Source organism: Micropterus salmoides, unplaced genomic scaffold, assembly GCF_014851395.1.
Source record: "Micropterus salmoides isolate LMB-PRFRI ecotype aquatic unplaced genomic scaffold, ASM1485139v1 Ms_hic_scaffold_9, whole genome shotgun sequence".
Classification (NCBI taxonomy): Eukaryota; Metazoa; Chordata; class Actinopteri; order Centrarchiformes; family Centrarchidae; genus Micropterus; species Micropterus salmoides.
Genome location: NW_024044681.1, coordinates 30,475,794 through 30,490,864, shown reverse-complemented (window position 1 = coordinate 30,490,864; position 15,071 = coordinate 30,475,794). Strand labels below are relative to the sequence as shown.

The 15,071-nt window shown below is 39.4% G+C and overlaps 1 protein-coding gene across 1 annotated transcript in view; it reads left to right on the top strand.

Annotated features, from left to right (window-relative positions):
- Window positions 1-227: 227 nt before the first annotated feature.
- The window catches only part of ncor1 (nuclear receptor corepressor 1), a 50,225-nt gene continuing 35,381 nt past the window's right edge, over window positions 228-15,071 (top strand). Inside the window, 14 exon segments of the mRNA XM_038708308.1 lie at window positions 228-380; window positions 3,662-3,851; window positions 5,383-5,477; window positions 5,730-5,937; window positions 6,285-6,461; window positions 7,598-7,711; window positions 9,362-9,418; window positions 9,572-9,599; window positions 9,602-9,623; window positions 10,963-11,029; window positions 12,569-12,741; window positions 14,025-14,115; window positions 14,379-14,557; window positions 14,720-14,774. Coding sequence (XP_038564236.1) covers window positions 3,741-3,851; window positions 5,383-5,477; window positions 5,730-5,937; window positions 6,285-6,461; window positions 7,598-7,711; window positions 9,362-9,418; window positions 9,572-9,599; window positions 9,602-9,623; window positions 10,963-11,029; window positions 12,569-12,741; window positions 14,025-14,115; window positions 14,379-14,557; window positions 14,720-14,774 — 1,377 coding nt within the window. The 5' untranslated portion in view covers window positions 228-380; window positions 3,662-3,740.

The window sequence follows — 15,071 nt, the reverse complement described above, 5'->3', positions numbered from 1 at the left end:
AAACACCAGCAACATTACCGTGTTTGAGGGGGCGATTTAGCTGTAACACCGCATTATCCTTGCAGGTATATAAAAATCAAAATTAAAATGTTTAATATATATCAAAAGAGTGACATAACAGCCCACTTACTTTGTAAATACGCAAATTACAATTGTCTTTGTACATACACATTTGTTGAGGAATGCCAGTACCCCGAGGACTCAACCAAGTAGGGACACTTTATTTTACCCTATCAGGACATGGACCGACAAATGCGACGCAGCCTTCAGTCTGCCCAGTCGCCCACAGCTCATAACCCGCGGATTTACAATCAACAATTGACACATAATTCTGCCCAGGGATACCTTTCTGTGCCATCGGTATATTTTGTAAATATGGGGTGAGTACAAAGCGCTAATATGCAGCAAAGCAACATGTCTAATTAGCACGCTATTTAAGTACCCCGGTCTACGCTGAAAATCTGCCTTGCAAGATGGCGACGTGGTTGGGAATTCAAAGGTGAAATACAGGCTAAGTTAGCTAGCTAACAACAACATCTTAAACGTTGCTTTACCGCGCTGAAGTGCCAAAGCAACATATACTTCTGCGTAGACGTTTATTATTGTGCATGCTTTTAGTTGCATTTCCTTAAAAGCTCCCTGTTGTGGAAATACACCCATCCCCCAAGATGAGCTACAAATCCAATTGCGTTTATGACAGTATGATGTTAAAAGACAATAACAACACACAGCAGCAGTATTTCTCACTGCTTGGCTGTGTATGAGGCCACGAAGGTCACCATGGCCGCTGGGTTTGCATAGAAATGATCACAGAGACCACTGTAAATGCTTTCTAAAATTGACTTTACCAAGAACTTCACAGTGAAACGACGAAAGCTGACTAAGGCAGTGTGATCTTTATAACCTGAAGCTGCACGCCTCTACTCTTAAAATGCTCTCTAAACCACGTCGGAAAATACAATAAAAATCTGTTGAAATGGAAACGACAGATGAAGGGGAACACCCAGGGGCTAAAGTACTGTAGCCACAGTTTCTCTTTATATAGCCTACATTGATGCTGCATGTTAAAAGAGATGAATCAGGGGTACAGCTGAAATTGTATTTCAGTTAATAAATGATTCCCATCCTGGATTTCATTGCAGGCTAATTTTATTACAAAACAAACTGAAATCAGGTTAGGGATAGTCAGGTCACTAACCAGTGCTGCAACAGCTGATTCTGATGGTAAGCAGGCATTAATATAATGCTGCTTACTCTTTGAATTATAAAAAAGATTCAGGGATTTAATGTCTTGCTAAACAGGCTTGACCCCAGGGAGTCAGTTTGTCTTCTTTTTTTCCCACTGTGAGCACAGAGGGACAAATAATGTGTTTGTAATACTTGGAGCAAAATTGTACAAGATTATTGTAGAAGGACATGACAAAATCTGCCCCAAATTGGTGGGGTGTATCTACTCAACCTAGGTTTGAGTTGACAATGTAGGAGCAAATTAAATTAAGTTTAGAAAAACGGAACAGTAAAAGTAAAACACAAAAGGTGGTTGTAATATCTTGAGGCTGCTGGGAGCACTTTGAGAGGTTTTCTGTTGTTTCATTGTCTCTTCACATTGTGACATGTATTTCTGCCTCTTAAATTTGAGGATTTCTTTCGAGCTGATTTGTTAGTTTGGTTCAACGCCAAATGGTACTGCTGAAAATAAAACTTTGCCTCATTTACTTTTAATAACCAGATTCACTACCAGTCCAGTGCTGGCTTTGTATAGAAGACAGGAGACATATCAACCCTGTTTACCGCTGCTATGGTTTATAAATGTATCATTCAAAGTCATGTCATTTTAAATAGGAAGTGGTAAATGTATAAATAGCTCTTTTAGTTAATGGTAAAACCTGAACATTTACCAGCTGCATTATCTGCGGACTGTGTCTTTTTTTTTTTTGTTACACAGATGATATTTTTAGTATAATTTCTGAAATTGTGTAAGTGAATCTCGAATTCTGGGACCCAGTGCACTCTGTGGCATGCGGATTGAAAAAATAAAATAACAGTTTCCCGTCCTGGTTATGGTGGCAGTGGTTGTAGCTTTTCCACCCAGGAAGTTGGCGTCATAATGTCTTGGCATGGTGGTCAAGCTGTAAATCTTCCAGACCTAGAATAAAAATGATGGAACAAGCAGGACACAGATTCATACAGTGGATCCCTATGAAGAATGACAAAAGGAGCCAAACAAAATCCACTGATGTCACAACACGCAGACTTTTCCTGTGTCTGTGTTTGGTTTTTGCTACACATAAATAATTGAAATTGTTCAGTTGCAAAGTACTGGGATGTCAGATGTGTACGCTTTTTTTATTTAGATAACAGACATTCTTCAAAAAGCATTACCGTGCTTCATGGCACTGTCCTGCATCCTGTTCTTTGTATGTTGCTTAACTGATCTAGGCTAACATGATGTTAAGCAGCTAAAATAAACCTGCTAATTTAATGTTTGTTTAAATACAACTTTTGCTTTTTTAATCTTGCATATAGTTAAAATAGATAACAATGGGGTGACATGAGTGGAATTTAGAAAACCATAATCACTGCTGATATGATTGGTTGGCACATGGAGATGTGCTCTTTACCAGTTATTTAATATCTGAGGAATGTTTAAAATCTAAAAATTATTATAACTATGAAGTGACACACCCTTCCAGTCCCTTTCAATAAACAACATATTGTTTTTTAGAAGAGATTAAAGTGCATGAACAATTGATTTTAAATAATTTGCTATCATGTTTCATGTGTAAAATGCGTTAAAACTTTGAAAAATCTTTTTTTCATTAGAAGTACATTCATATGCAGATAAGGTTAAGGCAACTAAAACTACTTCGTTAAGGTTTGGGAAGATCTAAATGCTCAATGAACAGTGACAACAGTGCTAAAAGAAATTTAGACCATTAAAAAAAACAAAATATTCCAGGCTAACAAATCATGAACAATCAAATAAAGCTACCTCAGTTTTTTTTTTTTTTTTTTTTTTTTTTTTTTTTTGGAAGAACAGGATCCTGATCCTTCCATCCACAGTAATACTGTGTTGATGTTTTCCAGAGCTGCAGCTGCACAGTAGTCTTTTTATTTTTTTTTTAATGCGCTAGTTGTTCCAAGATCATCCTTGCACTTCTGGCTTAAATACCTGTACTTGTATTAACGGACGTGCAAGGATGGATTTGGATTCTGATTTTATTACCTGCACTGGCAGCAAGAGGTGATATCAACAGGGCAGTGCTTGAGGCCGATACTCGGCAACGCAGAAACACAGAAATATTTGAGAAAAGAGGGATGAAAGGTGATGGATTGCGCTACCTTTCTTGGTCAAATAAGATCAGTGTTTTAAACAACATACTCTCATCAAGATTTGTGGCATTTCCCACTGTTGCTTCTAGTGTTTATGTAGTGCATATTAACTTTATAGCACACTATATACTCAATAGACCACACTTTCTGTCTGATGCTCTCAGAATGCTGTATATTGTTTTGACAGTACCACCTAATATATCTAACTTCATCTTAGTCAACTGATTCTCTTCTTACATTTTCTCATATAATACATTTAATATTCTTGGATATATTCATCCTAATGCTTAAGATGTAAAATCTATTTTGTGTTTCTGTCTTGGTGCAGGTGGTTTGTGTATCCTACCATGGTCTAGCTACAATCTCTGATTCGTGAAGCAGCAGCAGCCCGCTAGCACTGAGCCAGGATGTCCAGTAGCTCGGGCTACCCTCCCAGTCAGGGGAGCTTCAGCAGCGAGCAGAGCAGATACCCACCACATTCTGTCCAGTACACCTTTACCGGCACGCGCCACCAACAGGTGAAACCTTCCCTCTGTATTGTATTTGAGCCAACAGTTACATTTGTTGTACTGGGGTCAGCACTCTCGATACTGTCGGCTTTTACATGTTGACTCTTCTACAATGCTTTACAGCGAAAATGGTGAGAAACCACTTCATGGGACCTGAAATCTGAAGTTTTGCTCGAGGTTTTCTGCTGAGTGGCAGGTTATAAAGAAGATATAAAGAATCGAAACTATGTAACTGTATTACAATTAGCAGTTAGTTAAACCTGGGTTGGCGGTTAATATGAATAGGTAACGTGTGTCTGCGCACCTCTTCACAACAGATTTGCAGCTTCACACAGAAAACAAGTTGGAGGCCGCGTGTTTGGTGCGGCTTTAGCTTAAGGGCTCTCAGTTGCCAGAATTTGTCACTATGTAGACAACCAACAAGTGAAATGTCACTGATTTTTCGATGACTTGCTTGCCGTGGTTGCATTAGTATTCTTTTTTATTGAATCTGGTTTTACAAATATTTGAACTCAAATAAGACGTGCATTTTTATGTGAAGAAAGAAATTTTACTTGTACATTTCAGGCATGTTCATAGGTTTATGTGAACTGTAACATAAGAGATTTGTCAAATTAAGATGAATAAATAATAATGATAATCATGGTCTCAATACTGAACACAGTATTCAGTTCAGTCACATCTCTATAAAGTTTGTAGTATTTAATTTCAGCTCAATTTCCAGTTGCATGGTCATTTGATTGTTGTGAATATTGGATAATGTTTGTTTTTGGATGACATACTACTTAGAAGCTTACTTTCACAGAAAACTGTCAAAAGTACGTTTCTGGGCATTTGGATTGTTTGCCTAAATCTGGGGAAACAACTGGAGTTTGGAAATGTTTCCTGTAACTGCATTTGCTTGTTTAGAGGTCACGCTGTGTTGATAACATTTAAGTGTTCTTTACCCAATAGCTTTTTTTTTTTCTAAAAGCTTTGGAGTACTGAAAGGTTTGAATCAATTTTCTTGACATAAATAAAATTCATTTAGTTAGCCTGATAGGAGCAGTGCTACTGGTTGGCAATGGACGTTGCTAATAAATGGTCAGTGGCCACCAGGACGCCTTTCAGACAGCTGATAACGATACATTGTGCTGTCCTGTGTTGTAGAATGACAAATAAATGCACCTTGAAAAGACTTAAATGATGCTTCAGGTCACAGTCACACAGTTAGTTTGTAAAGCTTGAATGAAGCAGCCAGTGTAGACAGCTGTATTGATTTTTAAAGCTGAAGCGTATCTGTTGCATCAGATGGATGTGTTGTCTAGTGTAGACAGGACTTTGCCTCGCTGTAAGGATGGTGTGGTTGCTGCATCTGTTAAGTGCTTTGTTTTAGTTGTAGTTTTGGAGGAATTCGTGATATTGTGTTTTATTTCTTTTCCTTTTCCTGTCAGCAGACCTGTCCATTGCATTACATCCAGACCTCCACTCGATCATACTGTCGTAACCTTGATCAAATTGCTTTATAAAGTTGTTTGTGGTGTGGACTTCTTACCTTCAGGATTTCACCGTCCCAGACTATCGGACTCACATGCAAGATCCACAGGGTCGGAGAAGACCATCTTTACTGTCTGAATTCCACCCTGGAACTGAAAGGTAAAGGCTTCACTTCAAATGTCCAGCCAGCTGCCTAAATATCTAACAGATAAGTGCATCCTCATACGTGCCCTCCAGATGAAGGTTTTTTTTCAATTCTTTAATATTAGGGAATATATTGTAGAGATGTTTATCTTTTTGTGGTCCCTCAGGGATGCGCTCTCCAGATTACAGTTTGGGAATCATACATCCAGACAGCCGGATGTAGCTGCTGATATGTCTGTAAATGTCTTGTTTACTTCTATTCTTCAGGCCTCCAGAGAGACGGCATGGTTATGAACAGCAGTTTCACTCCATCACAGCCCAGCCTGAGCATGAGGCTTTGGAGGCTAAACGCCCACGCATGGAGACTGTTGCTGAGGCCCAAATGACCCGCACCCCTCCCATGGCTGGGGGTATTGTGCTGCCCTTAACCCATACAGTACAGGACAGTCTAAGAGCCACTGTGGAGGTCAAAAAGGTGGGCCCTGTTCCTCTTCACCTACTTTTGCAAATCAAGAAGTCACATTTGATCTCATTTGTGTTTTTGTCCATACAAGTGTGGGACCTCACGTTGCTACACTATGGTTTACAGCACCTGTGAACTTTCATAGCCCTCTTTTCATAATGAGAAAGAACTTCTGTGATTTATAATGTTAGCATGTGTTTGTGGATACTATCTGGAAGTAGAAACAGTCACCACCAAAAGGTAGGACCTTTTCTGACATCGCCTCACTGGCTGTGGGGACCGAATACAATCATTTGGTTTTGCAAAGATCTTGTGCTGTAGAATTTTGCAAGCTCAATGAAATGTTTTGTTTTTGCCAGGAGTCTCAGTTCACTGTCAAAGTGGAGTCCCCAGGAGGACCTACACTACACATGGGTGAAGAGCAGGACACTTCTCCTTCCAAACTATCCAAGGAGGAGCTGATCCAGAGTATGGACCGTGTGGACAGAGAGATTGCTAAAGTGGAGCAGCAGATTTTCAAGTTGAAGAAAAAGCAGGTTGGTTACGCAGCTAAACCTTTTGTCTCCGAGCATGCATCAAGAATACAATAATAAGCAATAACCCATGAAAGACTGAAGTGACACTAATTTTAGAATACCAGTGAGGAGACCTCAAACGTAAATGGCTCATTGCTTTTATAAAATATGTGTAATTGTAAGCTGCCATAGTAGATGTAAAATTATTGTAGTTGATTTATCTTTTAGTGTAATTATTACATTTTGTAAGAGCAAGTTTGACAGTGTATTTCCCTCCTTGAGAAACTTGTGTTCAGTCTCTCTGGTGTTAATGTTAACAGGCTGTACTCAGTGTTGGTGAGAGGCTCAGGAGGCTTAGCCCTTCAGGCTAGCTTGTCTTCTCAGTGAGGCGTTTTAATCAGCACACGGAGCATTAGGTTGCACTTTGCACTGCATCAACTGTGTTTGAAAGCAATTCACCTGTGCTATAAGATGCTTTTACACATCTTTATGTCCATCATCTGATGTGTGTCTTTTCCCAATAAGATGCTCTTGAAAAACAGATCTCTAGAGCTACGGCCTATTGTCCTATTTGGATTAGCTTGTTTTAATCTAGTTTGTGGCTGCTATCTTTTTTGGTATTCCGTCTCATTAGATAGGAATGTAAGCTGATCTTTACTGGGAAAGAATACTTCTCAGTTTTTCAGACTGCATTATCCCAATATTTTCAGGCTTTTATTTGTTTATTCGAGGTATTTCAGGAACTCCTAACCTCGTCCCTGTAACCTGGTAGTTTACATAATCTTTAACTTGTAAACATTGACCTACCAAACACATTTCCGTTCAGCTCGTCTGTCTGTATCAACATTGGCCTCAATGGTAGAAACCCTCCATTCTGTTAAAAAAAAAATCTATACTTGACAAGGCTTTAGAGAATAATGATGAGAATAATGATAATGCCTTCATTGGCCTCAGATATCACAAGCTGAGATCAGATCAACACACCGTACATGCGTCTGTGTTTTTGCATTTTTCCATCTGAAAATGAATACAGATAAAATAATACAAAATGTTTAATTGTGTCATGTATAGAAGGAAGGAGCACCCCCTCCCCCTTCTTGTTTTTCCTTGCTTGGGTGTTATAGGTCAAAATGTTTTGTGTTGGTGTTGTTTCTTAGCAACAACTGGAGGAGGAAGCGGCGAAGCCAGTGGAGCCAGAAAAGCCAGTGACCCCTCCCCCAGTGGAGCACAAGCACCGCAGCATAGTCCAGATCATCTACGATGAGAACAGGGTTAGTCATCTGCTGCACACCCTAAAACACACAAGCATTGGTTCTCCTCAGTTCCTCTTGGTCATTTTGTTTGTGTTCCAAAAAATTGCAGCTATTCTTTTGTGTGTTATCTCTGTGCATCCTCAAAGCTGGAAGAGATTACTTTGGTTTTTCCACCAGCCCGGCATGGGTCCTGCAGAGCCACGCCAATCTGAGAACACGTGTTTCTCACAGCAAGGGATAACCATCACCACCACGCCTAACCAGTGACAGTCTCCTCCCTCAAAACAAGTCATTTCGCTAAACTGATGGCTTAACTCTGTCTGTGTTAAGCTCTCAGTTCATAGTGTAGCCTCTAACTGAATTTCTGTGGTTTGGAGTTTAGTTTCACTCCTATGTGCCTGTTTTGTTCTTTTAAATATCAGCCCAGTTTGACTGTTTACTGATCGCTTTCAGCTGCACCGGAATTGTGATTAGTTACTGCTGATGCAAACTTAACTTTTGCTGCTTCTGCTTCACATTTAAGTTGCCCACCGGCAGTGGGAGGCTTTATAGTGGAGCAGCAAATATAGGAAATGCAATATTTTTGCCACAGAGTTGGCAAAAAACAGTCTACATGACAAGATATGGCTTGAACATTTGTGGTTGCTCATGGCTCAGCTCTTCACGAGTATCCTCATCCCTGTCGTAGTTTTAATTTTCAGAAATAATATTTAAGTCTGCTGTTGGGTTGTTCTATTGTTTTTGCATTACTAATGTTTTGCAGGTATTAGTGTTAGAAAGTAACCATGTTTTTACTGCAGTGTAAAATTTTTTAGGTCATTTCATAATTAAAAAAAATACAACAAACACAAAAAAGTCCCCCAAACAGTCGAGGCATTGTCTGTTATTTCAGTTGAGTGATAGGCGAGTGAGTGTGTGTTTACGGAGGTTACTGTAGTTCATGTCGATCAGACAGTGTTGTGGTAGGAGAGTTCTGAGACACGCCTTCCTTCTCAGTCAGCCATTAACCCTTTAGGCTGCCAAGCTGCTCCAGCACTGCACAGCATTTTGTCTGATAGCTGTGATTGTTGCAGTCTTAAGAAGTAGACTTTTGAAAAGGAAAAATCAAAAGCTATTCAGTATCATTCTGATGATCTTGAATAAGTCAGGAAAATTGTTGTTGCCAACCCTATTCATTTTGCTGTATCATGAACATTCTTTCTTCCAATTTTATTTTAAATTTTTTGTTATCGCTCATTTCAGGCTGGTGCTGCTGCTCACTTTTGAAATGTATCAGTTTGTCAATTCAGCAAATTAAATGTATCTAAAAACAAGCAAAATATAATAAGGACTTGCGTAAGTTTATTTTTAATCTAATATATAGGTTTCCTGAATATTTGCCCTTTTTTATGTTACAGATCACACCCTTGATCAATATCGGAATCAGTTATCAGAAATTTTAATTTGAAATTGCTGTAAAAATGTTTTAAACAATGCATGGCCATGTTTATCTACTTTGGTAATTTGAAGCTTCTGTTTATGCTGTAACCACAGAGAGAGAGATTTCATTGAGCATAACTCCCAGATAATATTCAGATGGGCAGTTTTTCCAGATGAAAATGTTTTGTTTTTCGCTCTGCTCAAATTGTAGTATGAAATACAGATTTTAACGCTTGGTCTTTTTTCTAGAAAAAAGCTGAAGAGGCCCATAAAATACTGGAAGGTCTTGGTCCTAAGGTTGAGCTGGTATGTGATTTAATTGTTCCTAATATTTTTTGCCTTTGCATGAGCTTTGAGGAAGAGGTCATGCTAGCTCAGTAGCAGGTTAGACATTACTGCTTGCCTTATAGCTAATTATTAATCCACTACGTGTTCCTGGTCTCATTTTTCCCTTCTTAGCCCCTGTACAATCAGCCATCAGACACAAAGTGTACCATGATAACATCAAGACGTGAGTATCTACACTTATTTCATGAACCTCTGTCAGCCTTGCAAAGTGCAAGCACACTGTAGAAGACATGGTGCTTGCCACACTAACAGGATAGGAAACATCACAGCTGAGGAAAGTGTTGCAGGTAATGCAGACCTCAGCAAGATAAATCCAGCTGATAATTCTGTCTAATCTCATTGCTGAGTCACCCGACTGAGTTGCCCTACTGACTCCAAGCAGAGTAATTGAGAAAGGAAGTGAAAGAACGTATCTGTGTCTGGGTTTAAAGTAGGGTTGTGTTTGGGGTTGAAGGCCAGGCTGTCTAGGTTCAAATCCTTACCAGTCTGTACCATGAGAGCGGCCCATCTGACTCAGTCTTTATCAGTACAGGGACCACCTCTGTGGGAATCTGCTGTACAGGACACACACTCAGGGTCAGCTCTCTCTTTATTCTCTCCCCACAGCTACCATCATGTGTAAACAGAAGAGTTCTCAGTATTTTATACCCGCCACAGTAAAATAAACAATGTCCTTGATGTTTTTTGGTGGGGGTGTTTGGAAAATCAAGCGCTATCCCTCAAATAATGTTCTTGTACTAGCTAAAGGAAGTACTTAAAAGCATAATGAGTAGGATTTGTCATGTAAAAATACATGATTCGAAGTTGGGCCTGGCTCAACAAGCGAGAGAAATACAGCGCGTCGGAATGAAGAGAGGGAGTGGCATTAGCGTTTACAAACCAGTGAATCAGGAAAAAAAAAAATTTTTTTTTCAATGTTTCACGGCTGTTACATTCTAAAGCAGAAATAAACATGCACAACCCTGCTGGAAGGAACCACATTGCAAGGTCACAGACCTGCAGCTCTGTATACATACATGGTCTCGAATAGCCACGCTTAGTTTTAGTGCTGTGCCGATGCTGGAGAGACATCCATGACACAGACAGAGAGCAGAGGAGAGAGATGTAGACGGCAATGTAACCTGGTCGCTGCGTTTTTATAGTCCCAACCTCGCACTCAAAGGTTGACGCCCAGAAACAGCCCGAACACAGGAAAATAAGTCAAAATGAGTCTCTGCTGATACAGACACACTTCTAGTGGATCATAAGTGATGATTGAGAGGAATTATATATATTGGTTTTTTTGTTTTGTTTTTAAGTACAATCCTACTAATGATGACTTAACTCTTGGTTTTGTACTGACTGGATCTTCTCTGCTGAAATAATAGTTTTTTTTTCCTTTTTTTTAATTTTTTTTTAAATGAATTACACTTATGTATGCTTTTTTGGTAAATACCACAATAATTTTGCTAATGAACATAGAAATATCTTCATTTTACTGAATAAGTGTTGTTCTCTTTTAGCAACCAAGTCATGAGGAAGAAGCTGATTTTATTTTTTAAGAGGAGGAACCATGCTCGTAAACAAAGGGTAAGTGTCCTTGTGTTATGAAAGTATAGTGGAAGTTCCAGGTATTCATGCCAGTGCTCTGCACACAACATTCGCGCCACCACTAATTCCTATGGTCAGTGTAAAAGTCATATCATATCAGCACTCGGATGACCTCAGCTGACATGGGGAAATATTATTATTGGGATTGTTAAAGCTTTTGATATGTGGTGTCTTCCCTTTTTGCTTAAAGCTACAGAAAACTGACACGCTCAATATCCAGAAGTTGTTGAGATATTTCAGCCTCAGCCAAACTTGTGGACCGACTGACCGACATTGCCATCCCTCGAGCCGTGTTGCTAGCATGGCTAATAAAAATAATGCACTGATGTATTTACAGTACAGGAAATGCCTTGATTTCCCCCATTTGTTGCAAAGTATTGTGTGGGTCAAGAATTGCTTTTATATGCAGTATAATAATAAATATTATCACATCAAAGAACAGATCTGAGAAATAGACTGGCCAAACGACTGTCTCTCAGTCTTTCTTATCAGTAACCAGCAATTTAATATCTCACCCCATGTTGAAACACTTCAGTCAGTTCAGTCAGTCCCACCTTTCTCTGGCTTCTCCCTCTCATGGTCAGACAGACCTTTTGGACTCTGAAACAATGGCAGAGTGCACATGGCCTCATGCCAAGAGGAAGGTGAATTGTTTGTCCTTTGCTGCAGAGAGTGGAAACTTGGCTGTATTGTACTCCCAATGCAGGAGTCTTTCCATATCTCCACTAAACATTTAACTCGTACACCTCTGGAAAGTAGTTTGAGTTTGAATTTTTGGTACAGTAAAAGTATTCATTTTAGCAGTAAAAAACGGTGTCTGTCCCTAAAATTAAAAAAAATTGAAAGGAACTTCTGAAAGCTATTCATAAGAGGAATTGTTGCATCAGAATAAACTGTGCCTGGTTCAGGACACTGAATTAGGCATGTAAAAGACAGACAAACCCACAACAAACAGCCAGTTCCTGAACAGCATGTACTCTCTCAACTCTGCTCTCACTTCAAGTTTCTGCAGCCTGTCTGTTTTTTTTTTTTTTTTTTTTACAAAAAGAAAACATGCACTGATCCGTCCATGTTCACCTGCAGACTATAGGAATTAGAGATGCTTTGCTCAGTGACCTAACAGCAGATTACATCTACTGTACCTCCAACAAACTGAGGTCTATCCGTTGCATCTGAACAGAGCTCATTTGGGATCATTTGTTTTTCAGGACAAGGTGTATATGAGTTTTTTTTTTGTTTTTTTTCAAATTAGCCTTTATTTTAAGTGACCTATACTGGTGTAACATTATATTAACCGAAGATCTCAATGACCTTTTGTGTGTATTAAAGTCAGCAGTTTAAAGATTACAGTGCAGATGCAGGTGACGGCTGTTATTTGAGGATATGAAAATATCAGCTCCCTCAAGATATCTAAAATATATATATTCCTTGTGGATCTTCTGGCTCATTGCATTGCCAAGAACGTCTTTTGGATTGACGCCCACGCCTGATAGAGTATTTTCCATGCTGTATACACAGGAACAGAAGATCTGCCAGCGCTATGACCAGCTGATGGAAGCGTGGGAGAAGAAGGTGGAGCGAATGGAGAACAACCCCAGACGCAAAGCCAAGGAGAGCAGAACACGGGAGTACTATGAAAGGCAATTCCCTGAGATCCGTAAGCAGCGAGAGCAGCAGGAGCGCTTCCAGAGGTAATTGTCTTTACCTGTGGCTGGTCAACATGGTGACATTATACCCTCTTTGTGGTACAATATACATTTGCCTGAGATTGGTTCTTGGTTCAGAAGCACACTGATTCTAATCACAATTTAGCTTTACAGACTTCCTCCTCTATTCCATAGCATGTATTTCATTCCACCGGAAATGTTGGCTGTGTTTTCATACAGGCCAAGGCTTCAAATTACAGCAAATACTGACATTTTAGAAGCTGGAACAAGATGATTTTTAAATAGTTTTTATTTTTAGGATTTTTGCTCAGAATTCCGTCCGTCAGTTAATCGAGTATTTGTTGCAGCTGTAATGCAGACACGTAATTGGCTGGGAGAAGGAGATTAACTGCATTCCTATCTGTCGTTATTTCCCAGCACTGTTTCTTTTCACAGATCAGATTTTTCTGCCTGGGAGTAGACTCCCAGATAGGACAAAATGGAAGCCTAAAGTGGAATAAACTGATTATGATAACAGCTTGTATTTTCATAGCACCTTTCAGGAGTCCCAATGATGCTTTACACATAGGGAGCTTTTGTTTGTTTTTCTTACAGCAGTGGCCTTTTTGCTAGCAATAGGTTGTGCACATCACCTCAAATAACTGAAGTACAAACTTTTTGTTTAAAACAGTGAAGGAGGTGATCAAAGAAGGTGGGACTATAGAAGTCATAATCGCTCTAGTAAACTTTTGATGCATTAACAATGTTGACAAAACCTGTAGCTACACTCAGACATTACAATTGTCTTCCTTTTTAAGATCTCTGTTCAGCTATCACCTAAATGGAGGACACTAGTTGGTGTGTGGTGGCCTACTTTGGGCAGAGACACTGGCTGTCTGGGTGCCTTTAGGAAGGGTGGGAGACAGGGTAAGGGTCCAGCATCTGGTTGTTCATGGCACTGACACGTTTTGCTTTCATTGAAATCTCCAAGTAAGAATTTGCATGTCAGCACAGTTTATACAGACTGGTAGAGCGTGACGGAGGAAGCAAGTAATAACTGGTCAGAGAGACTCTTTTATTCCTTAATAATGGTATGGGTAATAATGGGTACATGTTTCTGTTTGTTAACAGAGCTTCCTGTCGCTCATATTAACAATTTGACTCAGGTTTTGGTTGGAAAAGAAACAACTGTGAATAAGCCATGAAAGCTTGGAAACCTTTTCCTATGAAAAGAATGGAATGTAACTGATATTGTCTTTGCACAGCATGCAAATTTAATGTGACATATAAAATACATTTGTAACACACTATGTTCCTGTTTTCTGCAGGGTTGGACAAAGAGGAACTGGTCTTTCTGCAACAATTGCAAGAAGCGAGCATGAGATTTCTGAAATCATAGATGGCCTTTCTGAGCAGGAGGTGGGTACTATCTGCAGTGCCTTTTTAAAGGTGTAGATGTGAATACACATTACATATACACTACATACCTAGAGGACAACAGCCCAAATCGAAGTGTCACAGTTAGTGTTTTTAAGGAGAAGTCTTTGTAGCATTGCATATATATATATATATATATATATTCAAGATTGGTGTAGTCTACAAAAGTCACTTAGGCAGGGAGCACATTGTTTCTGTGTCTTTGGATTTGAACTGTGGCCGCTTTCCCTGTTTATGTTCCACAGAACAACGAGAAACAGATGAGACAGTTGTCAGTCATCCCGCCCATGATGTTCGACTCTGAGCAGAGGCGAGTGAAGTTTATTAACATGAACGGCCTGATGGATGACCCAATGAAGGTGTACAAAGCCCGGCAGTTTATGAATGTTTGGACCGAACACGAAAAGGAGATCTTTAAGGAGAAGTAAGTTTTTGTATTTATGGCAGCACAATATGACTGGGTCACAGTTTTTCCCTGTAAGTCTGTCATGCAGATATGCTTTTATAGGCCTTACTTCCACCTTGGACTTATATTTATTGATATATTTTTGGCTTTGGAACATGAATAACAGGTGTCTCCTTCCAGGTTTGTGCAACACCCCAAGAACTTTGGCCTGATTGCCTCGTATCTGGAGAGAAAGGTGAAGTGTTTCTTGTATTTTCATAAGTGGACATTTTTGGGATGTACAGCAAGATTTAATGTGTTGATGTTTTGGGCAACACATTAAAGATGAACTCTCCCAAAGTCAAAAACACAAAACTCTATTGGGAGTCAAGACCATAATACTGGTTAAAATTAAATAGATTTCCATTTTGTAATAAAGCCCTGCAGGTATAATGATGCATTCGTCATTTTTTAAGCATTTATATTAAGTATATTTTCTACAAGTGAAGTCCCCCCCCCCCCTTCATAATAAACAACAATATTAAAACCTCTG